Consider the following 26,853-nt stretch of genomic DNA (forward strand, 5'->3'; position numbering starts at 1 on the left):
TACAGAATGCTAAATCAAATTGATAAAGAAAATTTACATCTGAGTGTATGTCAAGACAGAGCTAAAATTAAAAATATTAAAAACAATGAGGAAATTGTAAAAACTTCCAGAAAGAAAGACAATCAGATAGACATCAGACTTCAAAATGGCAAAAGGAGAGCTAAAAGAGAAATCCTATATATATGAAAACTAAATAACATATTAATAGATAAACCTTGTGTTAAAAAACAAAACGATAGTGGAAAGTTGAAAACAAACTCACAAAATACTTAGAACTGAACGACCATGAAAACACCAGCAGTCAACATTACAAATTTTAAAAGTGTGAAAGCTGCCCAACTCATTTTATAAATGTGATTAAAACTTTGATTCCAAAACTAGAAAAGAAAAAGTGGTACAAGGATTAGAGAGGAAGAAATAAGATTGCAGAGCTAATAAGAAAGTTCAGCAGATTCACCAGATACCAGAACAAATTACAAAAATCAATCGTATTTTTCCACACCAGCAATAATCAATTGGAAAATATAATTGAAAATAAAACACCAAGGAATATAGCCAACAAGCCACTATCTACGAATTGTTTATGCAATCTGTTTTAAGATTACCAAGGAAAAATGTAAAATTATAAGTAAGACCACAAAAGAAGTTTTGAGTAAATTGCATGACATCCAATGATGGCTTAATACAAAAATGATGTCAATTCCCCCCCATAATCTATAAATTTGAAACAATTTTAATCAATATTCCAGTTGGATATTTTGAGGAGCTCGATAAATTTTTCTGAAATTTTATGAAATTTTCTGAATATAAATTTTCTGAAGTTTGGTTCACAAAAGACTCAACTTTGAAAAGAAGACTGAAGGCAGAATACTCAATATACTACAAATCCATAATAATAAAAACCATATGGTTCTGATATCAGAATCAGGACTGGCTTCATAGCAGTGCGAACTTTGCAGTCACATACGGCCCCACACTTAAAAGGATCCCATGCCTGCTTTAAGTGTAATTTGCTGTCACCATCTTGAAATTCTTAATAATTTTTAAACAAAAGGCTCTGCATTTTCAGTTTGCATCAGCCCTGCAAATTATGCAGCCAGTCTTGACTAGAACAAAGATTTGTTCGAAGACTAGAACAAAAATCGCAGGCTCAAAAGAATGGATTTCTGTCCAATGAAGGACACCATAGATAAACCACTGGCAGATAACTGACTGAGTAAATATTTTCAGTGACTCAGGTAAACAAGGACCAATATATAAAATAATAAGAAGCTCTTGCAAATCAAAAACAGAAAATCCATTTAAAAATGGGCAAAGGATAGAAACAGGTCCTTTACAGAACAGAAAACTTAAATGGCTGACTGACAAACAAAAATATCCTGACTTATTTGTAATTAGAGAAATGAAAATTAAAACAAGAATTGGTTATCATTTTAGATCCATTCACCACCCAAAATGAGAAAGCTGGACAATGCAAAGAAGAGCTAGGAATCGGCATCCCTGGGGAGTGTAGATTGGGGCCGTCGCTCTGGAGCAGAGTCTGGTGGGATTTATGCAGTATTTGTGAACCTTATGATCCAGCAATCCCACTCGAAGCTGGATATCTCTGAGCAGAATCCTCATGTAGGTCTATACGGGGACATGTATGAGGAGTCCGTCTCCACATGTTTTTTCTGGGTTAAGCCATCTATGTGTCCATCATGGGGGGAATAGCTAAGTCTAAGATGGCGATGAATTATTATACTGCAGTTAAAAGCTCTGGATTAGATGACCACAGTCACACCATACATAGTATAAATGTAGCACCAGGTGACATATGTAGAAGCAGGAGATCTGAAGCACAAAGTCATTTATATAAATTACAGATACATTTACACAAAACAAGAACACCTACAAATGAAAGGATTCACATCAAACATACAGGGGTGGGAGGGAATTAGGAGAAGGGAGAGATGAAGACAGATGGAAGGAAATGAATTATTTAAAATGAAGGAAAGAAGGACATACCTAAGCACAAACAAACACAAGAAGAGTTTTGCAAGACCAGGGCTCAGAGTGCCATTAATTGTGGAACTCGATTGCTGCACTCCTCTGCTCCTAAGGTTAAGAAAAAATTAACTCTCTCCAAAATAACATCCCACAAAATTGGATAAAAATGTTAAAGACAAGTATTTTCTCTTGGCTGTATGGGAGGAGAAAGAAAAGCTACCAACTTTTGGTTACATTTTTTTACTCTCCCAAAGCATTTATTTTTTTAAAAGAATTCAAACTCTTCATCTTTTTCAGCAACAGACCATGTAACCAACATGATAACATACATCCTGTTCTTCCTGGAGGAAGAGAGGGGCTGTGGATGCAAAATGCAGGCTCCAAGAGTGGCATCTGAATATATCTGTTTCTCTTCTTTATTTGGTCACTTAAGTTTAATAGGTTTAGAAGGTGGAGCCAAGTGCCTATAAATTCATTTGAAAGTGACACAAGGAAGCTAACCTTGCCCACTTCTTTTGCTTTGAAACTCAGTGTATGACTCCGTCGGGAAGCTTGGGAGCAATGTTCTTAACGGAAATGTGGACAGGCTGGGATCTTACAGTGAGTGCCTCTCCACCCACGCCCCCTCGGGGAGCTTCTGGGGGCAGTACTGCAAGCTTCACATCCTGGAGGTGAGCGTGGGGGACCTGTGCGCATGCTCCTGAAGGACAAGTGAATGTCGTGATATGGAACCCAATACAACACCACTGATTGCTTCTCTTAATTTAAAACAAATAAACTATTAAGATGTTTTTAAAAAGTTAAAACTAAATTTTAAACAGTTGGCAGAAACTTGCTTGTATGTTCTGAGTGTGGGATATTCTAGGAGACAGTTGTCCACAAACCATATCGACTTTTAGATGTTCCTCCTTCGATATTGTGTGGGGCAAGACCTCTGGATGACCTTTGTGGGGAATTCAAGGTCAAGTCCCAGCCGATGTTCCTGGGCATTAACTCCAGACGCACTATCAGTTTTTGGAATACCAAAGGGAGGATGGACTTCCCGTTACCCACAATCCTTGCTCAGAAACAGAGTCTGAGACATGAATTTGAGATTATCCTAGCAGATGGGCTAGGACTTTCACGAATACATCACTAAATCGGTTGACTGAGGTCAGAGGGCTCCCTATCTAAAGCACGTTAATTCTTTTACTGCTGGGGAAAAAAACTAGGAACAGCACAGCCTCCTATTAAATACAGAGAGAGACTTTATGCATGTCATGCAATGCGAAAAGAAAATACATTACTGGTTGGCTAAAAACAATTATAGAAAATGACATAAGAAATCCAAGCTCTCTGATATTAACGCTGTAAAATGGTCTCACAATGGCTAACCGCTAGAGACAGGGAGATTACCACCCAGCTCCACTCGTTCTGCTGAGAGTTATGATGATGATTGCTTGAGGCTTAATCAGTGTGTACAAATGTCCTATCCCATTTTCAAAGCAGATTAATGGTTTTGATATCAGAGCAAAAGGTCAGGCCTACACAATCATGTAAGTTATACATTTAGATGAAGCATCCCAGAAATTTTAATTTATAATTTGATCTTGTTTTATTGGGACAGGCATTCTATTTATTGGCTTGATTTATTAATAAAATCTTTACTTGATATGTTGTGTCCTGCTACAAAGAAATGGCAACTTGGCAATTCTGTTGAAAACTGTAGGAGTGTTGACTCGGAATGACCTGTAATATGACGGAGAGAGGCACTGGGGCAGATTATCCCACACAGGCGGCTGCTTTTTAGATAATCAGCTGCATTAAGCCTTGGAGCATAGTTTTATTTAAATATGGGTGCATCTGATGTTCTACAAATTCACTTGAACTACTCTAAAACGGAAAAGCCATCGCCAAAGTTAGCAAACTTTTCTTCTTTCAATGTCTTTCTCTTCCTTCTCCCGATCTGTTTAAAATTCATGGGCAGGGCCGGCCCCGTGGCTTAGGGGTTAAGTGTGCGCACTCCGCTACTGGCGGCACGGGTTCGCATCCCGGGTGCGCATGGACACACCGATTCTCCAGCCATGCTGAGGCCAATTCCCACATACAGCAACTAGAAGGAAGTGCAACTATGACATACAACTACCTACCGGGGCTCTGGGGATAAAAAAAGGAGGAGGATTGGCAATAGATGTTAGCTCAGAGCCAGTCTTCCTCAGCAAAAAGAGGAAGATTAGCATGGATGTTAGCTCAGGGCTGATCTTCCTCACAAAAAAAAAAAAAAATTCATGCGCAGTGCAGCAGCAGCCTTAGAAACGATCATGCATACATTCTATGAACACTCATGTTAAAGAGCGTTGTGGCATTGTGTTTCCCAGGATGGAGCTGACTACAGTGTGGGCGTGTGTGTCCCTGATTCCTGTGCTGAAGACGATGTGACTGCGCTGTCTCAGCTGGGTAGGTCCAAAAGAAAACCCAGTGAAATGCTTGTCTCAGCATAAACATTGAAAAACCCCAACTCTCTGGAGCCAAGAAAGGCCATTCCTTCCGGAATGAACCAACCTTTCATCCTGACAAATCCCCTAAACCAAGACTAATGGAGTTCTGAGGGATTGGAGAGTAGGGGGGTGCAATAGGAAGGCAAGAGGAAGGAAGGAGGAGAAAGACAGTAGAGAGAAGGCAGGAGCTGAATCTTTGTGTAATAAAAATTTAAACAAACAATCTGCCCTCACCCTCAGCTGCCTGGTCAGGCCTGAAGAAAGGAGGCGGGTATCTGGTCTCCATATTGTGAGTGTTCTCTGCTGTGGCCCATGTGTGGAAATCTGTCAGCTGCCGAAGCCAGAAGGCTGGACCAGGATCGTGGGAAGCCCTGTGTTGTAATGGATTAGCATTAAGAGCCCAGCATTTGGTCTTGGTTGTCACATCCCAGCTGTGTGATCCTGGGCAAATCACTTAATCTCCCCGTGTTCCAGTCTCTTCCTCTCTACAGAGATGGATAGACAATGAAGTTCAGTCTGGCTCTGACTCCCTGTGGCCTTACAATCACTTCTGACCTTAGCCACACAGAATGAATACATTTTAGTCCACCTGGAAACTGCTGTGATTTCTTCTAAGACTTTCAAAATTTTCAAAGGAAAAGCTTTAAAGCCTAAATTTTTTTTATTGTGAAATTTTTGTTGTACATTATTGTTTATCAGTTACCACATAAGTGCATCCCTCTACCCCTTGTGCCCACCCCCCATCCCCCCAGCCCCTGGTAACCACCAAACAGTTTCATCTGTGTGTGTGTTGGTTTATCTCGCACATATGAGTGAAATCATGCACTGTTTGTCTTTCTCTTTCTGGCTTACTTCACTTAACATAATACCCTCCAGGTCCATCCATGTTATTGCAAATGGGACGATTTTGTCTTTCTTTATGGCTGAGTAGTATTCCATGGTATATATATACCACATCTTCTTTATCCAATCATCAGTCGAGGGGCACTTGGGTTGCTTCCATGTCTTGGCTATGGTGAATAATGCTGCGATGAACATAGGGGTGCATAAGCCTCTTTGGATTGTTGATTTCAGGTTTGTTGGGTAGATACCCAGTAGTGGGATAGCTGGATCATAACGTATTTCTATTTTTAATTTTTTGAGGAATCTCCATACTGTTTTCCATAGAGGCTGCACCAGTTTGTACCCCCACCAGCAGTGGATTAGGGTTCCCCTTTCTCCACAGCCTCTCCAGCATTTGTTGCTTTTTGTCTTGGTGATTATAGCCATTCTAACAGGTGTAAGGTGATATCTTAGTGTGGTTTTGATTTGCATTTCCCTGATGACTAGTGATGTTGAGCACCTTTTCATGTGCCTTTTGGCCATCTGTATATCTTCTTTGGAGAAGTGTCTGTTCATTTCCTCTGCCCATTTTTTGATTGGGTTGTTTGTTTTTTTGTTATTCAGTTGTGTGAGTTCTTTATATATTATGGAGATTAATTCCTTGTCAGATATACGGTTTGCAAATAATTTTTCCCAGCTGGTGGGTTCCCTATTCATTTTGATCCTGGTTTCATTTGCCTTGTAGAAGCTCTTTAATCTGATGAAGTCCCACTTGTTTATTTTTTCTTTTGTTTCCCTTGTCTGAGTAGACATGGAATTCAAGAAGATCTCTTTATGGCTGATGGCAAGTAGTGTACTACCTATATTTTCCTCCAGGAGTTTTATAGTTTCAGGTCTCACCTTCAGGTCTTTGATCCATTTTGAGTTAATTTTTGTGAATGGTGAAAGAAGATGGTCTACTTTCATTCTTTTGCAAGTGGCTGTCCAGTTTTCCCAGCACCATTTATTGAAGAGACTTTCCTTTCTCCACTGTATGTCCTTAGCTCCTTTGTCAAAGATTGGCTGCCCATAGATATGAGGTTTTATTTCTGGACTTTCAATTCTGTTCCATTGACCTGTGTGTCTGTTTTTGTACCAGTACCATGCTGTTTTAATTACTATCGCTTTGTAGCATGTTTTGAAGTCAGGGATTGTGATGCCTCCAGCTTTGTTCTTCTTTTTCAGGATTGCTTTAGCTATACAGGGTCTTTTGTTGCCCCATATGAATGTTAGTATTCTTTATTCTATTTCTATGAAGAATGTCCTTGGGATTGCATTGAATCTGTAGATTGCTTTAGGTAGTATGGACATTTTAGCTATGTTTATTCTTCCAATCCAAGTGCGTGGAGTATTTTTCCATTTCTTTATGTCATCATTGATTTCGCTCAATAATGTCTTATAGTTTTCATTGTATAGGTCTTTCGCTTCCTTGGTTAAATTTACTCCTAGATATTTTATTCTTTTTGTTGCAGTTGTAAATGGGATTGTCTTCTTGAGTTCTCTTTCTGTTAGTTTGTTGTTGGTATACAGAAATGCAACTGATTTCTATAAGTTGATTTTGTACCCTGCCACTTGGCTGTAGTTGTTGATTATTTCTAATAGTTTTCCAATGGATTCTTTAGGGTTTTCTATATATAAGATCATGTCATCTGCAAACAGCGAGAGTTTCACTTCTTCATGGCCTATTTGGATTCCTTTTTTTTCTTTTTCTTGCCTAATTGCTCTGGCCAGAACCTCCAGTACTGTGTTGAATAAGAGAGGCGAGAGTGGGCACCCTTGTCTTGTCCCTGTTTTCAGAGGGATAGCTTTCAGTTTTTCCCCATTGAGTGTGATGTGGGCTGTGGGTTTGTCATATATGGCCTTTATTATGTTAGGGTACTTTCCTTCTATACACATTTTGTTGAAAGTTTTTATCATAAATTGATGTTGGATCTTGTCAAAAGCCTTCTCTGCATCTATTGAGATGATCATATGGTTTTTATTCCTTGTTTTGTTAATGTGGTGTGTCACATTGATTTATTTGCAGATGTTGAACCATCCCTGTGTCCCTGGTATGAATCCCACTTGATCATGGTGTATGATCTTTTTAATGTATTGCTGTATTCAGTTTGCCAATATTTTGTTGAGGATTTTTGCATCTATGTTCATCAGAGATATTGGTCTGTAGTTTTCCATCTTAGTATTGTCTTTGCCTGGCTTTGGTATCAGGGTGATGTTGGCCTCGTAGAATGTGTTGGGAAGTGTTCCATCTTCCTCTATTGTTTGGAATAGTTTGAGAAGGGTAGGTATTAAGTCTTCTTTGAATCTTTGGTAAAATTCTCCAGAGAAGCCATCTGGTCCCGGACTTTCATTTTTTGGGAGGTTTTTGATTACTGTTTCGATCTCTTTACTTGTGATTGGTCTATTCAGGTTCTCTATTTCTTCTTGATTCAGTTTGGGGAGGTTGTATGAGTCTAGGAATTTATCCATTTCTCCTAGATTGTCCAGTTTGTTGGCATATAGTTTTTCATAGTATTCTCTTATAATCTTTTGTATTTCTGTGGTATCTGTTGTAATTTCTCCTTTTTAATTTCTAATTTTATTTATTTGAGCCTTCTCTCTTTTTTTCTTCGTGAGTCTGGCTAAGGGTTTGTCAATTTTGTTTATCTTCTCAAAGAACCAGCTCTTTGTTTCATTGATCCTTTCTACTGTTTTTTTTTAATTTCAATTTCATTTATTTCTACTCTGATTTTTATTATTTCCCTCCTTCTGCTGACTTTAGGCTTTGTTTGCTCCTCTTTTTCTAATTCTGTTAGGCGTAGTTTGAGGTTGCTTATTTGGGCTTTTTCTTGTTTGTTAAGGTGGGCCTGTATTGCTATGAGTTTCCCTCTCAGGACCACTTTTGCTGCATCCCATATGAGTTGGTACGGTGTATTTTCATTTTAATTTGTCTCCAGATATGCTTTGATTTCTCCTTTAATTTTGTCAATGACCCATTGGTGGTTTAGTGGCATGTTGTTGAGTCTCCACAGCTTTGTCACTTTCCCGGTTTTTTCCTTGTAGTTGATTTCTAACTTCATGGCATTATGGTCTGAAAAGATGCTTGTTATGGTTTCAATCTTCTTAAATTTATATAAGCATGCCTTGTTTCCCAACATATGGTCTATTCTTGAGAATGTTCCATGAGCACTTGAGAAGAATGTGTAATCTGCTGTGTTTGGATGGAGAGCTCTGTATATGTCTATTAAGTCCATCTCATGTAGTTTTTCATTTAGGTCCATTATTTCCTTACTTATTTTCTGTGTGGATGATCTTTCCATTGATGAGAGTGGGGCGTTAAGATCCTCTACTATTATTGTGTTGTTGTTAATATCTCCTTTTAGGTTTGTTAATAGTGGCTTTATGTACCTTGGTGCTCCTGTATTGGGTGCACATATATTTAAAAGTGATATGTCTTCTTGGTGGAGTGTCCCTTTTATCATTATATATTGCCTCTCTTTCTCTCTCATTACCTGTTTTATCTTGAAGTCAACTTTGTCTGATATAAGGCAACACCTGCTTTCTTTTGTTTGCCATTAGCTTGGAGTATTGTCGCCCATCCTTTCACTCTGAGCCTGTCTTTGTCTTTAGAGCTGATATGTGTTTCCTGGAGGCAGCATATTGTTGGGTCTTGTTTTTTAATCCATCCCAACACTCTGTGTCTTTTGATTGGAGAATTCAGTCCATTTACATTTAGGGTAATTATTGATATATGGGGGCCTGTTGTTGTTATTTTATCACTCTTTTTCCAGTTCATTTGCATTTTTTTTTTCTCATCCCATGTGTTTCGGACTACCAATGCAGTTTGGTAGTTCTGTATGGTGGCTCTCTTAGTTTTCTCTTTCTTTATCATGTGTGATTCTGCTCTGATTGTTTGGTTAGTGGTTACCATGAGGTTTGTATAAAAAATCTCGTGGATATGATAGTTCATTTTTTGATGCCCTCTTATTTCCTTAGACTAAGTCAATTCGATCCCTTTCCTCTTCCCCTTCTAAGTTATTGTTGTCACATCTTATTCCTTCTTGTGTTGTGAGTTCGTGTTTAACATGGTGAGGTTATATTTATGCTTGGTGCTTACCTTCCCTTGATCTTTGGTTTTATAATTAAGTGTTCGCTAATCTATTTTGATAGAGGACTGCAATTTTTCTGGTTTTGTCGACCTGTTTTCCTCCTCATTCAAAACTTTGAATCCCCTTTCTCTTTTTTTCTCAGGGATGAGGGCCTTTAAAGCCTAAAATTTTTACCACTAGTGTCTTCCGTATTTATCTGGTTATCCAAATAAGAACTAACATAACATATGAAAAGGAAAACACTGTGTCTCTACACACAGAACCCTTCTGACACTGAATGTGTGGGTTTTCCCCTCACATGATGCAATTCTGGGAGAGTGCTGGCCTCACAGGTTAAGGGCTCAGTCCCACAAGACTGCCCCCCACTTCAGACGCCAGTCATAGGTAGTGGGTCCCAAGGTTATCCACACTTCTGTCCCACTTGGCTATAATCAGAGGTTCACATAACCCTGATTTTTTCCCCATGATCCTCTCCTCAGGTTTAATAATTTGCTATAATGGATCACAGAACTCAGGGAAACACTTTATTGGCTTATTATAAAGGACAAAACTCAGGAATAGCCAAATGGATGAGATGCATAGGGCAAAGTATGTGGGAAGGGGCACAGAGCTTCCATGCCCTCTTGGGTGCACTACCCTCCTGGCACCTTAATGTATGCACCAACCCAGAAGATCTCTGAACCCCTTTGTTTAGGGTTTTTATGGAGGTTCCATTACATAGGCATGATTGATTAAATCACTGGCCATTGGTGATTAACTCAATTCCCAGCCCCTCTCTCCTTCCCAGAGGTTCGGCATGGGGCTGAAAGTTCCAACTCTCTAATCACAAGGTTGGTTCCTCTGGCAACCAGCTCCCATCCTCCAAGAGTCAGCTTATTAGCTTAAATTCAAGTATGGTTGAAAGGGGCTTATTATGAATACCTCTATCACTCAGGAAATTCCAAGGGCTTTAAGAGCTTTGTGCCAGGAACTGGGTATGAAGACCAAATATATATTTCTTATTATATCACAATATCACACACATTATTAAAAGTCCTCTTTTAAGTGTTGATGTTGCAGTTAGTTTTCAATAACCTTAAATTGTCTTCTAAATTTACGATTATCCCTACAGCTTCGGGTACATTATCTATCTATCTAGCCAAATATTTGTGTGCTGTTAAAAAGAAAACCAATTGTTACAATCAAATTTAAGTTTCAATTCTTGTTGGATAAGCCATAAATATCCTAGAAAAAAAGATAAATTTGCAGAGTTATTATTACATTAGCATTTCAAGTGAATAAATATCTCCCTACATCTAATGAGTTACTGTTCATTATTATTTAAGAGATTTATCAGTTAGCCTAGTTTTTCTGGCTATTGCTAAGCTTATTAGCCAGAGTTGATATTAGAATAAAATGGGGGCCGGCCCCGTGGCTTAGCAGTTAAGTGCTTGCGCTCTGCTACTGGCGGCCCGGGTTCGGATCCAGGGCGCGCACCGATGCACCGATGCACCGCTTCTCCAGCCATGCTGGGGCCACGTCCCACATGCAGCAACTAGAGGGATGTGCAGCTATGACATACAACTATCTACTGGGGCTTTGGGGGAAAAAAAATAGGAGGAGGATGGGCAATAGATGTTAGCTCAGAGCTGATCTTCCTCAGCAAAAAGAGGAGGATTAGCATGGATGTTAGCTCAGGGCTGATCTTCCTCACACACACACACACACAAAATGTATTGTTTAAGAATAAAATGGAAGGTTAGAAACTATTATCAATACAAAGATATTTTGATGGTTCTCTTGGAGGAACTGGAAAAAGGAAGGGCCCTGATTAGAGCGAGCAGAGTTGACCTGGGTGGATATGTTAGTGGAATTTAGTCTTCACTGCTGAGGCATTTCTCCAGCTTCTTCACAGAGGCAGCAGATAGAAATGGGAGCGTCTTTGCCCAAGAGAAAATGCTCCCATCTGGAAAGGATTTGTCAGCAATTCCTTAAAACTTTTTGATGGAGTTGCCAATATTTCCCCTACAGATGTGGGGGCAACCAGCTCAGCCATAGCCGGCAGAAGCCGTTTGTGCAGAATTCACTCATCTGGGGCAAGAGGGGAGGGAGTTGACACGTGGAGACTGTAGCAGACAAGCCAAGAAGAAAGGAGCCCAGTATTGCAGGGAGAGAGAAAAAGATTCTGGGCAGGTCAGAACGTATTGCTTTTAGGCAAAAGACTGCAGTGTGGTTGCCATAGGATGTACAAAATTTTAACCAAAAGACTTTGTGTGAGTTCCTGAGAATGAAAATATGTAATACCAGAGTATTGAGAGCCTAGATAAAATTTGGGTGCGATGATCACAAACTCAGTTATAGGCTAGTTTCCTAACGATTCATATCTGAGTATTTCGGTGTTACTTACAGTGTTCCATTTCCTAGGGATCCTGTAACAAAGTACCACAAACTAGGTGGCTTGAGATGCATCACTCCTGTCTCTAGCCCCGTCATCATGTGATGTTCTTCTCTGTGTCCAAATTTCCCCCCTTTGTGTAAGGACACCAGTCATACTCAATTTGAGGCCCACCTAACCCAGTATGACCTCGTCTAAAGTTGAGTACATCTGCAAGACTCTATTTCCAAATAAGGTCACATTCACAGCCAGGGGTTAGGGCTTGAACCTTTTTAGGGGGACACAATTCAAACCAGAATGCTACCTGATACCTAGTTCCTACTTTGGCTAAATTATCTGAGGTCCTTAAACACGCTAGGGAGTCAGGAAGGAGGTGACTCACAGCCACTTAGCCTAGGGTCCTGCATTTAGAAAGTGCCTGATAAAAGTTAGACAAATCCCACTGAAGTTTAATTGTGAGGGAAACAACCTTACCTGGTCACAGGGATAGCACAGAACTGAAAAAGAAGGCTCTTGGTTTAAGGGTCTGTTAACACTGAGTTAGCAAATTTTATCCAGACTCAACTTTGAAGGGCTATATATTTCCATTCTTAGAGGCTCATTCTCAGTCTGTCTCCTGTCCTGCTGGAAATTTTATGACATTATATGGTGATCACACTGTCTCAGTTTGCAGTGGCCCAAAGCAATAAGGACTGTGTTGCTTACAATCAGTGTTTAATAGTTCCTTCCCTTCAGCTGTCAACTGTCCTCTTTCTTAGCACTATTAGGCTAATTCCATCTTGCTTTGCCTATTATAATTAGAGTCATGAGGCCTATATTGTAGAACAATGGTGCTAGAATGCAAGGGTGATTTTCCCCCACCACTGCTCTCTTTCAGGGATTCCCTGAGCACCGACTGAGAAAATGGAGCTATTTTAATAACAACTCCGAGAATAACCCACAGAAGTGCCTTTCTGACTAAGGTCTCAAAAGGAATCCGAAACATTTCACAGAATACCATTTTCTGTTCTCAGTTTAATTCAGAAAATATTTATTGAGCACTTTTATATCTGCCTTTGTGTGAGACACCACATGTGTGTGCTGGGGGAGAATCAGAAGAATTGGGAGTTACTCATTTGGAGAAACCTACAAAAAAAGTATGTGTGCCTGCAGCTATTGGGAAGACTGTCAGGAAATAAACGCTCAGTCTCACCTGGAATGCAGGGACAGGCAGACATGTCCAGGAGCTTTGGGGCGTGAGGGGAAGAAAGCCACATGTTTTGGTAAAAGGGGAAGTTAATAGCAAGGGCTTGAGCTGGCCTGTTAGTGAGGGGGGTGTCGTGGCGAGATGTGGGTGGGAAAGAGATCAAATAAAGGTTTCAAATAAAGGTTTCATATTCCCCTGTGTAGACCTAGAATCTGGCACAGTGTAGACACTTAAGGTTGATTGAATGTGCATGGGCTGTCAATTGGTTTATTTCCTATGGCAGGATTTAGAGCCGGGTGTGGGTGCTTCTCCTCAGTGCTGCTGGGACCTGAGGACATTGACTCGGTCACTGGGTGAGGTGGGACAAGCCCAGGAAACCCAGCTGTCCACAGACCCTCCGAGAGTCTTGGCCTCATTCCCAGCCCAAGTGCTGCCGCATTGTGCACAGGGATTTGGTGAGTCTCTGTATTAGTCTGCTCGGGCTGCTTTAACAAAATATCACAGACTGGGGGGGCTTCAGCAACAGAAATTAATTTTCTCACAGTTCTGGGAGTCTGAAGTCCAAGATCAAGGTGTTGGCAGGGTTGGTATCTCCTGAGTAGTCTCTCCCCTTGGCTTGTAGAAGGCCACCTTCCAACTGTGTGCCCACGTCTGTGTCCAAATTTCCTCTTCTTATAAGGACACCAGTTGGACTAGATTAGGGCTCACTTCAATGGCCTCATTTTAACTTAATCACTCCTCTAAAGGCCCTACCTCCAAATACAGTCACATTCTGAGGTACCGGGGTTAGGGCTTCAACATATGAATTTTGGGGGGACACAATCCAGTCCATAACAGTCCCTTTTCCAAGTCCCTTTGAACTTGATTTTGGGACCTCTAGGGCTCAATTCTGTTCTACTCATTCTCTTCCTCTCCTAAGTCTTGTGATCAACATGAGAAGAGGGTGGGCACTTTGTGAGAAGGGGAAGAGGGGTCCACAGTGCAGAGCCCAGACATAGGCAAGGATGGCCCTGACCTGGGCCCCATACTTTAGGGCCCCTTCCTCTGGCCTTCCTCCGGCTGTGTCTTCCCCATGGGATGGGATGTCTGTAGGGCCAAGGGGACATGCCCACTGGAGCCTGTGCCTTCTCTTCCAGTCCATGCTTTGAGTGTCTAGGATCCCAGAATTCCCTGCCCAGCTGGCTCCCCGCCCCGTCCAAGGAGTGACTGCAGTGGGGGTGGAGTTAAGGGGGTAGAGCTTAGGTTGTCCACACACTGGCCTGTAAGGAGCATGGTGGCGTAGGAACAGAGTATGAGAAGAGAAGAGGGGTGGGCTGGGAGCTGGAGCCATGGCAGTGTCCTGCGGGGGCACCCGTGCACTCTTGCCCCAGGCCCAAAATGTAAGAGATGCACTGAAGACTGGAGGCCAAAGCTGATGATGCCTTTGGTGTAACCAAGTCCAACTCTTTCTATTACCTCCCCAACACACACACACACACACACACACACACACACACACACACACACTCTTCCAGCATTGTTCTGGCTTCAGGGTTGGGCCAGAGCTATTTAGAGGTTTAAAAGTCACTGCCAAACTACAAAGTGAATATGATGATGGGGCTGGGCAGAACTAGCAAGGTCATTCTGTAAGTAAGCAGCCTGGAATAGCTTTGGAGTTAAGGAGGTGGTGTTAACCTCATGGTATGCAGGAATTATCGACTTCTAGCTTTGCCCACTCAGCAGTGAAGACCCCGGTCTCCCGAGTCCTTCAGGGTCTGGACACTGTTGCTCAAAGTGTCAGGTTTCATCCAGGAGCAAACTGCTGACCCTGCGGGAAGGGATTGCCCCGGGGCCGCTGAGGTGAAGTCTGTTGTGACATGCTTTAATTGCCTTCGGGGCCTGGGAGGCAGCTCCTCTATGATTTAGATGCAGAGAGGCCATCATTGGAGAGACCGGGCTACATTTTCCAGCTGCCCTTTAGCCTGTGCTTCCTGGCAAGGGAGGATTCAGATCTAACAAAGAGTACACTTTTAAAAACAATGGAAGGTGAAGGAAATTTAATCGGAAGGCCCAGAGGTATACTTTATCATTTTATTCTTAATTCTTTTGTCTTAGACTTTTTATTGCCTGTAGGGCCCTAAGTTAAATTAAAAAAAATTTTTTTTCAACAGCGTAGGTAAATTACAAAGCTTTTACATCTTGATTTAGGATTTCCCTGTGGCCTCCAATACATGCTGTGCAGTTTAAGGTTATGAAGGAAGACTCTGGCTGCCGTGGCCTTGCAGGAGGTCTGCAGGAGGTCACCCCAGGGGCGGGGCTGGGCTTCCTCTGTAGGCTGGGAAGCTGATTTTCTCAGTTCATCCAGGGTCATCAGGCTAGGTTCACACTGCCCAGAGGCTCCTGAGTGGTTGATTGACAAAACAAAATGCCTGTTGATTCCTTTAAAATTAGAAATAGCACTTCCAAGGGGAACAGACATGTCAGCTGCTCAGTACACTTCTTTTTCAGTGGAAGAGGTTTTTTTGAAATTCAAAAGTAGGAAGTACTTTTGGAGCAGGAAGTAGCTCGAGGAGCATCAATTCAGAGGGAATGGAATTGGACAATGAGGCATTCTGCTGGCGTGTCCCCTGTGGGCACCAACTTGATCGAGCACCCTCCTCTTGGTCAGTGTTGAGGACACACATACAGCTCCTTCCTGTCTCCACCCTTAATTAAGAATCACAATTAATCCCATATTATCAATCTTTAGTGGCCTATTTGGACATTTCAGAAACCCTCTGGTCACAGACTCATGGGAATAGTGGGTATTGGTGGTAGAAGGGACATTAGGATACGCTGTGTCCAACTCACCCTTCCTTGTTAAGCAGATGAGGAAATGAGACCCAGAGAGGTGGAGTGACTTGCCCAGGGTCACACAGCAAGCTGGCTCAAACCCTAGGCTCCTGAATGCAAGTCTAGTCAATGTAGTGTGGTGAGATGAGGTAGCACGAGAAAATAAAAAGAGCACATTCTTCGAGTTCATACAGACCTGGGGTGAGTTGTGGCCTGGCCACTTAGCAGCAATAATAGTGACAACTATCAACATTTATTGAGCTCTTACTGTATGCCAGGCACTTTCTAAGTGCTTTATAGTTATTGCTACATTTAGTTTTCACAAAAACCTTATGAGGTAGAGTTTTTTACCAAGGGGGAAACTGAGGCGTGGAGTGAATAAGTAACTAGCCCATGGTCATACAGTAAGGGATGGATGCAGGCTCCCAAACTGCAGAACCTGTATTCTTAACCACTGTGCTCAAGTTCATGAACTTATCGAAGGCAAATTTTCCTTAAATGTAAAATAAGGTAAATAACAGCTCCTTGTAGGGTTATAGAATAGAATAGAATAGAATAGAATAGAATAGAATAGAAATAATGACCAAAATGTCTCATACCTAGTGGCACCTAATAAATAGCATTTTTTGTTATTTATAATTGGGGTTGCTGTTTTATTAAACCATGCTGTGTCCTCCATCTTTTGCTAAGTCCCCTGGTCCTGGGGTTCTCAAAGTGTGCTCCCCAATCAGCAGCATGAGCACCCGGGAACTTGTCAGAGATGCAAGCCCTTAGGTCGCACCCTAGACCTACTGGATCAGAAGCTTTCGGGGAGGGGAGGTGGGGAGCAATCTGTTTATCAGGACTTCCAGGTAATTAATTCTGAGGCACGCTGAAGTTCGAGACCACTGCCCTAGTCTTACCACTAATATCTTTACAAACTATTTCCTGAAGTGACTAATTAGCTGTGTCCTAAGTAGGTGCTTCTTAGCTTCAACTTCAGACGGCACCTTTCCCCAGCTTGTGGGCTCCCATCATATTTTCCCATCACATATTACCTTTATCTCTCTCATGGGGACCTGTTCACAAATGGATTTGAGCTGGCAATGGCACTGTTTTAGGACTGTCGTTCCCAGTGCTGTGTTCTAGGAAAGGTTGCAGGAGTCTGGGCGGACTGAGAATTCAGGAGACCAGTGGTCCACCTCCAGCTGGGCTGAGTTCCTAGTTCTGTGAGTTTCAGCATCTTTGTGCCCTATTTTCCCCATCTGTCAATCAGATATATTAAAAGCCAGCTGCCAGGGCTGGCCCGGTGGCTTAGCGGTTAAGTGCGCGCACTCCGCTGCTGGCGGCCTGGGTTCGGATCCTGGGCGCGCACCGACGCACCGCTTCTCAGGCCATGCTGAGGCCGCGTCCCACGTACAGCAACTAGAAGGATGTGCAGCTATGACATACAACTATCTACTGGGGCTTTAGGCCAGCTGCCTTTTTTTTTTTTTTTTAAGATTTTATTTATTTTTTCCCCCCAAAGCCCCAGTAGATAGTTTTGTGTCATAGCTGCATATCCTTCTAGTTGCTGTATGTGGGACTCGGCCTCAGCATGGCCAGAGAAGTGGTGCCTCGGTGTGCGCCCAGGATCCGAACCCAGGCCGCCAGCAGCGGAGCGTGCGCACTTAACCGCTAAGCCACGGGGCCGGCCCCAGCTGCCTTTTTTAATGTCAAAGTTTTGTTTTGAAATAATAGATATGAAAGCTCCTGAACAAGTGTCAAGTGTTTACTGCAAAGTGAAGTATTATTAATACAATCTGTTTTTTTTTCCTCTTGGTAGATACTTTAAGATTCAGAAATGCTTCATTTTTGGCCCCTTCTGTCTCTCTCTTTACAATAAATTCTTCCTCTCGTCTGGTGGGGGTGTGGCAAGATGTGCTACTGGAATGTTCCCTCTCGACACATTTGTCGCCGTGTGTCTGTGAGTATGAGCATCTGACGTACGCGGTTGGGATGTATATGTCAGGGATGTTTTATCAACTTCCACTCAGCAACTACACTTAGCCATTTAATTTCCATTCATTGAATGGTGTCTGGCCAATGCTGCCTCTGTGCAGAGAGATCACCATTTATCTTAAACAAGAAAATTTGAAAGTGCTCAAGAGGAAGGCTGGCCACACCCAAAAGTGATTGGGTTTCAGAGTCACTGAGAAATGTATCCTGTCCCCAGATATTCCTGTTCCTATCATGTGATCACTAAAGATTAATTTCTTTTATTTGAGGCATTGCTTTTCCCACAAATAGTCTGGCCTGTTAACTTCTTGTTTGCATCTTGCCTTTTTCCTGAGGACAAACCCATAGAAGTAGAATTGCTGGCCTGTACTTGAGTCATTTGATGAGCTTTCCTGAAAACCTCACTTATATGTCCCCAGTCAGAGATGTCCATGTCTATTTCATCACTGTCACCAGCATCAAAAGTGACCTGTATAAAAAATAGTACCAATTTGATAGATAAATAGATTGGTTTAATTTACATTTTAAAAAATTGGTAATGAAGGTTTTTTTTCTAAGTTTATCTGCTCTTCATACCCTTCACACCCTTTTCCATGTGTGTGTTAATTGGATTCTTACGGATTTTTAAAGTTCATTACATAGATGAAGGATATGAATCCTTAGTCTCATCAGCTCCAGGTATCTTCCTCAGTGTTTTCATTGCTTTTTGTTTATGATTTTTTTTACAATTATAATAAGGAGTTTAGTGAAATCCATTAATCTTTCACTTTGTAATTTCTTTCATTTATTTATTCTTAGAAAACTACTTCTAACCCTTAAACGTGTTGAAGATTTACCTATATTCTAGTAGGGACCTTAAGTGGTTTTGTTTTTGCTGAGCTATTTTCTCTGCATCTTGCTGTGGTGTTGGTGTGAAGTAAGATTTGGTCACATGTCTGTGTCTGCTCCCTGCAAGTTTCTCACCTTGCTGGGCCTCGCCCTTCCTCTGGCTGGAACTGTCTATGTGGCAGCCACAGGGTGGGGGTCAGACCCCGGAGCATCACCTGCACATGAGGCACATTGGGCCAGTTACGGGAGTCTGCCTTTGAGAGAGACGAAAAGTGGTGAACAAGAGACAGAATCCAAGGGACAGCTTGCCTGGCCCATCTCTCACTGTCAGGAACCCTGAACAGAGGAAAAGGTAGGCATTTTAATAAACTAAGGCAACTCATGAGAGGTGGTTTAGACGTGTACACAATTGGAAAATAATTCCTACAGTGCTGGAGGCTGGTGAATGTCCAACAGCTTCTAAAGGCCAGTGTGGAGGTTGGGTCTCTGCTCTTCACAATCTGGTCTTTGTTTACCATCAGTGTGTTAAGGCGAGGTCACGAAAAATGCTGCTTTATTTCTTGGGTACAATTATCCAGTGTGTTTTTGTGCTACTCAAAGACGAGGTCAGAACAGAGCTTGGGTTTCACTATAGTAATCCTCTAAGGAACAATTCCATGATCACAGTGTCTATTTTCAGTGTCACAGCTACACAGACGACTCAGAGAACCTTCCTGGCATCACCAAGGTAAATGATTTACATATAAATCAAAGCCAGGGGAGCGAATGTGCAACACAAGTTGATTAAAACACTGCACAGAAAGAGATGGAACCCTGGCACAGTGTAGTGAGAGGCTGGATAGCAATGAGTCACATTGTGTTGTGTTTTAGTTAAAAATGAAGAACATTATCTTCATTTCCACCTGCTCATATGGCAAGGCAAAGAGAACACACACACGTGTATATTCTGAAACAAGAATAGTCTCGTCATGCAAATACCTTTAAACACGTGGAATAATTTTTGGCAGAGCCTCCATAGGTCTACACAATTGTCCTTCCCTTACTCTAACTAGGGGAATAAAAATAAAACAAAATTTCAATGAATGGACCAGAAGAATATGAATATGTAATAACTTTGCTGTTAAGGAAAATCAGGGAACACGTCCAAAGTGGAAGGCATAGTGATGATTTTATCAGATCCTGTTTGGGTCTTCAGGCAAAAACAAAAACAGTAGCAACACCAACAAAAAGCCCCAAGAACAAGAAAAGCAACAAAAAATATGTTTGCATAAAGATGATATAATATAAGAGCTGAGAAGGCTTAGAGGTTCCTGTGCAACCTCCTTCTCAAATCGGAAGCCATCTACCAGCCCGGCGGCCTTTGAACCCATCATGATGGGAAGTGTTCATTGTTAGGCTTCTGCACAATACAGTCATGCGCTGCGTAACAATGGTTCAGTTAGCGACGGACCACCTATACCACGGTGGTCCCATAAGATTAGTACCATATAGCCTAGGTGTGTAGTAGGCTGTACCATCTAGGTTTGTGTAAGTGCACTCTATGACGTTTGCACAAAGACAAAATTGCCTAATGACGCATTTCTAGAATGCATCCCTGTCAACTGGCACATGACTTTAGTCAGTCCCTAATGCCCAGTAATTTCTACCTGTGAGTTTTGGTTTTGCCCTCTGGGGCCTCGGAAAATAAATCTACTCTCTTGTTTCTATTATAGCTCGTCAGATACTGAGGACAGTTATGCTGGTCTCCCCCGTCTCAGAACCCCTCAATTATTTTTCACATGACATGGTTCAAGAACTCTCTCAGCTTCCTGGCCATGTAGAATGTTCCAGAGTGGGCATGGGCACATGCTTAGCAGTCCCCAATCAAACCTGCCTTGGTTTCTATCTCTGCATTTAGTCAGGTTATTTGACTTCTAGGAACCTCAGTTTCCACATATGTAAAATGGGGGCATAGAATGGGATTTGTTGAAGGAATTAAATGAGATAATGTGTGCTTACCTTCTCCTAATTTCTTGCTCTTTTCCTCATCCTCTTCACTTAAGGCAGGAGAGGGAGGAAAAGGTAGGAGTTTTAATTGGCCAAGACCTCTTACTTGGGCTACACTGACCTCACTGAGGTCAGTTGGCTTCCAGGGACCTGTTACATGCTTCTAATTGTCAGATTGAGGGTGAGCCTACAGTCTTCAAATTCACCACTGCTTATCATCGGGTGGAAGGCTAACCCACAGCCCTACATTTTAAGATTGGATCACAGAATTTAGGGCAGGCACACCTGGTGTGGTATCAGGAATTGGCCACTGAAACTTAGGTTCTTCCCCCAAAATAAGACTCTGTGGTCGAACACTAAGGTTATGTTAGCTTTTTCAGCAGCCACATTTAACTGTGGCCTCGAAATCAGGGTTTTCCGTGTTCCATTGCTATAGCAATTTTTGTTTGTTTAATACCATCAGAGTAAAATATTACATTTCTAAATGTTTGGAAATAAAAATCAAGGTGGAGAGACCCCTAGATTCAGCATTTTTTCTCTTCATTTTTACATTCACCAGTGAGTCAAATCAACACAAGACCACCGCATCTTCTAGAATTTTAGAGTCAAATTGGGTATTTCAGATTCCTGGTTCTTTATCCTCCAAATCATCATTGTACTTGCTTAGAGTGGTTTTCCATGACATGAGCCTGTCCTTTACTATTTAGATGAGAAAAATATGAGTGAAGGTTTGAGGACATTTTCATGAAGTTAATAGCTATGGATTTCAGCCCCTGGAGGTCAGGTCTCTTGCTTTGTGGTCCGTTGCTTAAGGTGGGTTCACAGTAATAATAATTACGAGAATCCAAAGTGGCTGCAAGGTTTTTTTTTTTGAGGAAGATCGGCCCTGTGCTAACATCTGCCAATCCTCCTCTTTTTGCTGAGGAAGACTGGCCCTCGGCTAACATCCGTGCCCATCTTCCTCCACTTTATATGGGATGCCGCCACAGCATGGCTTGACAAGGGGTGCGTTGGTGCACGCCCGGGATCCGAACCTGTGAACCCCGGGCCGCCGCAGCGGAGTGCGCGAACCTAAACACTTGTGCCACCGGGCCGGCCCCTGCAAGGTTTTTTAAGGCACCTTCACACCCAGTGGTTCTCAAAGTTTGGTAAGCACCAGAATCACCTGTGGGCCCCACCCCCAAAAATTCTGATTCAGTAGGTTGGGGGTGGGGCCTGGGACTGTGCGTTTCTAACAAGTTCCCAGGTGATGCTAAAGCGGCTGGTCCGGGAACCCCCGCTTTGAGCACCACTGACCACAGGCATTGTTTCATCCAATCCTCCCGTTCCCCTGTGGCTTATAACACTTTCCATTTGCAAATAAGTGAAATGGGACTCAAAGAGGCTGTCTTCTCTATAGACCAGTTGTTTTCAGACAATTGTACAAGCTGCTGCTAGTTAGGCTCACCCACATATGGGATTTAGATGGAAAAAAATAATAATCATAGCAAAATGTATTCAGTGCTTGCTTGCCAAATTAGGCATTGGGCCCGAAGTTTGACAAAAACTATTCTCGAATCTTCACAAGAAACTGCCAAAAGCTGTGCTCAGTCAAAAGTGAGGAAAGAGGTTCAGAGAGGTTAAGGAATTGGCAGAACTCAGCAGAGCCCAGGTCCTGTGTCTCTCCATTGCAGCATGCGGCTTTTCAGGGAGCTGAGGGGAGCCAGGACACGAGGTTGCCTGGTGGCTCGGGCCCTGCTGATTGTGCTGGGGCAGAGCCAGTTCCTGGTGAGTGAATTCATCTAAATGAAAGGGTGAGCCTCGTGCCTTCAGGCAGGACCCTACGAGAGCGACTCCAATGGAAAAACTCATATTTATGGCTGGAACCTCAGAATGTTAGGTAATTACATACTTCTATTTAAGAAATTGATTTGGATTTCCAGAGCTTGGTTATAAGCCAGATCTCGCTTGTAAATAAGTTTTAATTCTGCAAGGACTTCTGGTGCCCACAATGTTTAAGGCATCAAGCTACATCCAGGAGAAAATATGACTCTCTTGGAGCCAGTCTGAGCTTGGGAGGCTCCCATTTCACAATTCCAGCTACTTAGTTGGCTCTTAGGATGAGTTAAATTAAATTTCAAAAAAAATTGAAGGGAATGAATTAAGTAGAAGGATTAACCATTTCTAAAGCAATGGGGCTTAAAATAGTGATGGTAGTAGCTGTGACATTATCTCATTTGTTCTTCACAATAATCCTGTAATTATAAGATCTACTTTGATTCCCATTTTGCAGATGTGGAAATTTAGTCACAGAGAAGTTAATTCACTTGCCAGGGGACACAGAGCTAATAATGACAGCTAGACTCAGAGCCAGGAGTGTCTAACTTTACGGCCCGCACCCTTAGCGGCTGTGCCACGTGCCCCTCTGTTTTCATACCTGTGCCTTGGCCGGTAGGGATGTGGTTTGCGAGTGGTTCTTTCTTGGGAGAGCAGCAGGGATGCCATTTGAAGCGAAATGCTGGCTTTATGGAGCGTGTGGTTTCTTAAAGATGTCTAAGTTCCCCTTCCCCCAACCCTTTGTATAACAGGACTGGGGGCAGGGGTTGGCATCTCTGGGGCCTGGGCTTGGGGCAGCATATTCTGTGCAAGGCAGTGTGGGCACCAACCTCAGGTCAGTTCTGTTAGGGAAAGTCAAAGTTCATAGGTGAAGGAGACCAAGTCCAAAGATCAACAAGGGACCATGGACAACTGAGTTGAGCAGTCCAGGGTCACAGCGAGGGAGCATCCGGTGACAGCCAAGATCACGGGTGTGCGTGTTTTGGCTCGTGTTTGTGGGGCAGCGCATGGATCAGTCTGGCTTTCGGGGTGGGCAGTAACACCTTTGCTCTTGCCCAGGATTTCTGGGAGCCGTGGACCGTGCTCTGAGATGCTTTTCTTGGCAGAAGAATGTGCTGGCCATCTGGACTACGAAGATGCCAGGAAGCACATGCTCAGCACTGAATGGCATCCGAGTCTTGAGCCTCCTCTGGATCATGTCGGGGCACACCAGTCAGATGACCGCGTGGCTGTCTCTGGGTGAGGAGAACTGATGAGCCTTCATGAGCAGTCAAGGAAGAGAGACTCTTCCGCGTGAGGGAATCACATTGGGCCATAGGATGGGAGGCTGCAGCCTTCCTTCTGTGTTAGAGACAGAGCCGTGACTTCCACAAGTGAGTTTTCCAGGCCAGTCTCCAGGGACTGCCTTACCTCCTTCTCCGCATAAATCAGGCACCTGGTTACCAGGTGAATAGTGATACCTGAGTATTGTATTTTCATCGTCTAAATCTCGTCATGATTTTTTTTTTTTTTTTTGTGAGGAGATCAGCCCTGTGCTAACATCTGCCAATTCTCCTCTTTTTTTTTTTTTTTTATGCTGAGGAAGACTGGCCCTGGGCTAACATCTGTGCCCATCTTCCTCCACTTTATATGGGACGCCGCCACAGCATGGCTTGCCAAGCAGTGTGTCAGTGCGCAGCCGGGATCCGAACCGGCGAACCCCAGGCCGCCGCAGTGAAGCGCGCACACTTAACTGCTTGCGCCACCTCGCCGGCCCAATCTCGTCATGATTAATGAAGCCAGAAACTAACTTTTTTTTCTCCTGGAGAAACAGGCCAGTGTAAATAAATATCGTGCACTAGTATTAAACCAGTGTTCCTTGACCTTTGCTCTGTCACCACACTCGTGATGCAGGGAGGACCCCATCGGTAGCAGGGGTCTTCTCTAAGCGGGGGCCAAATGTATATATCAGAATTGAGGGGTGGAGGCCAGCCCAGGGCAGGTTGAAGAACCTCAGGAGATTGGCACCAGACCATGAACTTGTGGTGTTGGTGTAGCCCCAAGGGGGCTGCGGCCACTGTGAGAGCACAGGGAGCTAAAGCCTTAGTTACTATTAGGTCCCTCAGTCGCCATCTTTTATTCCCAGTCCAAGTTGTCTCTTAAGTGAATAAACCCCTCCCAATACATCTGAAAGTAGAAGGTATTCCTCTTGCTTTCTCTAAAAAGATAAATCACATGATTTTTTTCTGTTAAAAAGACACTGCTTTTTATGTTTGTTACAGATAATGTGCTTGAATGGAAAACCAGAGTGCTTAAAAACCCACTGTACCTTTTTTCTCGGAGTGGCCCATTCTATCTTGAGGTTGACACATTTTTCCTGATCAGGTAATAAGGTGTCTTCTCTGCTGTTGTGCCTGTTGCTGTTTGTTTGGGGATGTGTGTATATGTGTACGTAGCTGTTCTCACTTTAGTGAGAAAAACTGAATGGCACACATTTACTGACCTGGCCTTTGCTCCTGTCTGTCTCTGGACAGTACTGTTGTCACAAGCTCCTGTCTTTTGTATCTTCAATTTATTAATGAGTTAGGATGGCTCTCTAAACGGGGCCTTTTACAAAAGTTGATTTTATTTATCAAAATGGTTTATTTCAGTGGTTCTCAAATTCTAGTCCATGGACTGATGCAAATCCATGAGAAAGTTGCCAGTGCTCACTACGGTGAAATGTGAAAAAATAAGAAAATGGTGTGATGTGTCATAAAGCTATGTTTATTTAAATTAACTACTAAGAGGTGAGATTCCTTAATTGTTTGATAAATGTCAGGCACCGTGTTAAGTACTTTGCAGTATTACCTCATTTAATCCTCATGATATCCCTGTGCAGCAGGGACCATCGTTAAAATCCCCATTTCTTTCTTTCTTTTTTTGTTTTCTTGAGGTGAAGTTCACGTAACATAAAATTAACCAAAGTGAACAATTCAGCAACATTTAGTACCTTCACAGTGTTGTGCAACCACCACTTCTATCTAGTTCCTAAACATTTTCATCACCCCCAAAGGAAACCTCATACCCAATAAGCAGTTACTCCCCAGTACCCCCTCCCTCCAGTTCCTGGAAATCTGCTTTCTGTATCTGTGGATTTACCCATTCTAGATATTTCATACAAATGGATCATATAGTATGTGGTCTCTTGTGCCTGGCTTCTTTCACTCAGCATGATGTTTTTGAGGTTCCTCTATGTTGTAGCACGTATCAGTACCCATTCCTTTTTATGGCTGAGTAATGTTCCCTTGTAGGGATAGACCACATGATCTCCATTTTAAAGATAAGGAAAGTGATACTGAGGGGATAGTCCTGGTGGACCCGCGATCCAAACCCAGGCAATCTGACTCCGGAGTCCATGTTCTTAGCCACTGTGCTGCTCTGCATCTATCTCTTTGGGTTAAATATGCCTCCTTCATAGGGAGGTGGTGATGGTAGATAGCAGCTGTTTTTATCAAATGCTAAGCATTCATCCATCCAACCATGATTCACTGAAAGTCTATTTGCCAGGCATTGTTCTAGGCCCCGAGGATACATCAATGGGTAAAACAAACACGGACTTCTCATGGTGCTTCCGTTAGAGTGTGTGTGTGTGTGTGTGTGTGTGTGTGTGTGTGTGTGTGTGTGACTGGCAATAAACGAATAAACAAACAAGAAACAATCTGACTAATAAATATCAGGAAAGAAATAAAATAAGAGGCTGTGAGGGAGAATGGGTAGCTCTTTAGATTAGGTCAGAGAAGGCTTATCTGAATGAGGGACTATTTGATCTGAGACTGAATGGCAAGAAGGAGCCAGCCACGGGAGAACCCAGGACAAGACAGTTTCAGGCAGAGGCAGCAACTAGTGTAAAAGTGCTACGGCAAGAGAGAGTGAGCCTTGTGAAAGAAGGCCGAAGCACAGTGAAGGTGGGGGAGAGCGGGGGAAGATGCAGACAAGAGATGGGCAGGGCGAGGCCATGCAGCACCTTGCGGCCACGCTGAGGAGTTTGGACGTGAGTCTTGCTGGAATGGGAAGTCATTGGACTGCTTTAATTTGGAGACTGATGTGATCTGACATTTTAAAATGATCACTCTGGCTCCTGCATTAATAATAGATCTAAGAAGGACCGAAATGGAAGCAGGGAGATCCCTCAGGTGAGCTTTGTCATATTTCAGATGAGAAATGGTAAGGCTTAGACTGAGGGGGCTGGGAGAGAGAGAAAAGGTCATGTTCAGGATATGTTTCAGAGGTGGAATTGTTAGGACTTGTTGATAGATTGGATGTGAAGTGTGAGAAAAAGAGAGGAGCTGAGGACAACTTCTAGGTGTTGCCTTTGGTAACTGAGTGGAGGGTGATGGCATTCGTTGAGACGGAGAAGACTAGAGGGGTAACAGGATTTGGAGGGGAAAACCAAGCTTTCTGTTTTGGGCCAGTTAAGACTAAGGGACTTTTTAGACAACC

General features: G+C 42.7%; 1 protein-coding gene across 1 annotated transcript in view; it reads left to right on the plus strand.

Moving 5' to 3' along the window:
- LOC131415203 (O-acyltransferase like protein-like) overlaps positions 1-26,853 on the plus strand; it is a 69,217-nt gene that overhangs the window by 14,289 nt on the left and 28,075 nt on the right. Inside the window, 8 exon segments of the mRNA XM_058556619.1 lie at positions 2,521-2,660; positions 4,347-4,425; positions 17,591-17,658; positions 17,661-17,731; positions 22,251-22,344; positions 22,962-23,007; positions 23,452-23,631; positions 24,654-24,756. Of these exon segments, the coding sequence (XP_058412602.1) occupies positions 2,521-2,660; positions 4,347-4,425; positions 17,591-17,658; positions 17,661-17,731; positions 22,251-22,344; positions 22,962-23,007; positions 23,452-23,631; positions 24,654-24,756 (781 nt within the window).

The sequence above is a fragment of the Diceros bicornis genome, chromosome 16 (genome assembly GCF_020826845.1).
Source record: "Diceros bicornis minor isolate mBicDic1 chromosome 16, mDicBic1.mat.cur, whole genome shotgun sequence".
Classification (NCBI taxonomy): domain Eukaryota; kingdom Metazoa; phylum Chordata; class Mammalia; order Perissodactyla; family Rhinocerotidae; genus Diceros; species Diceros bicornis.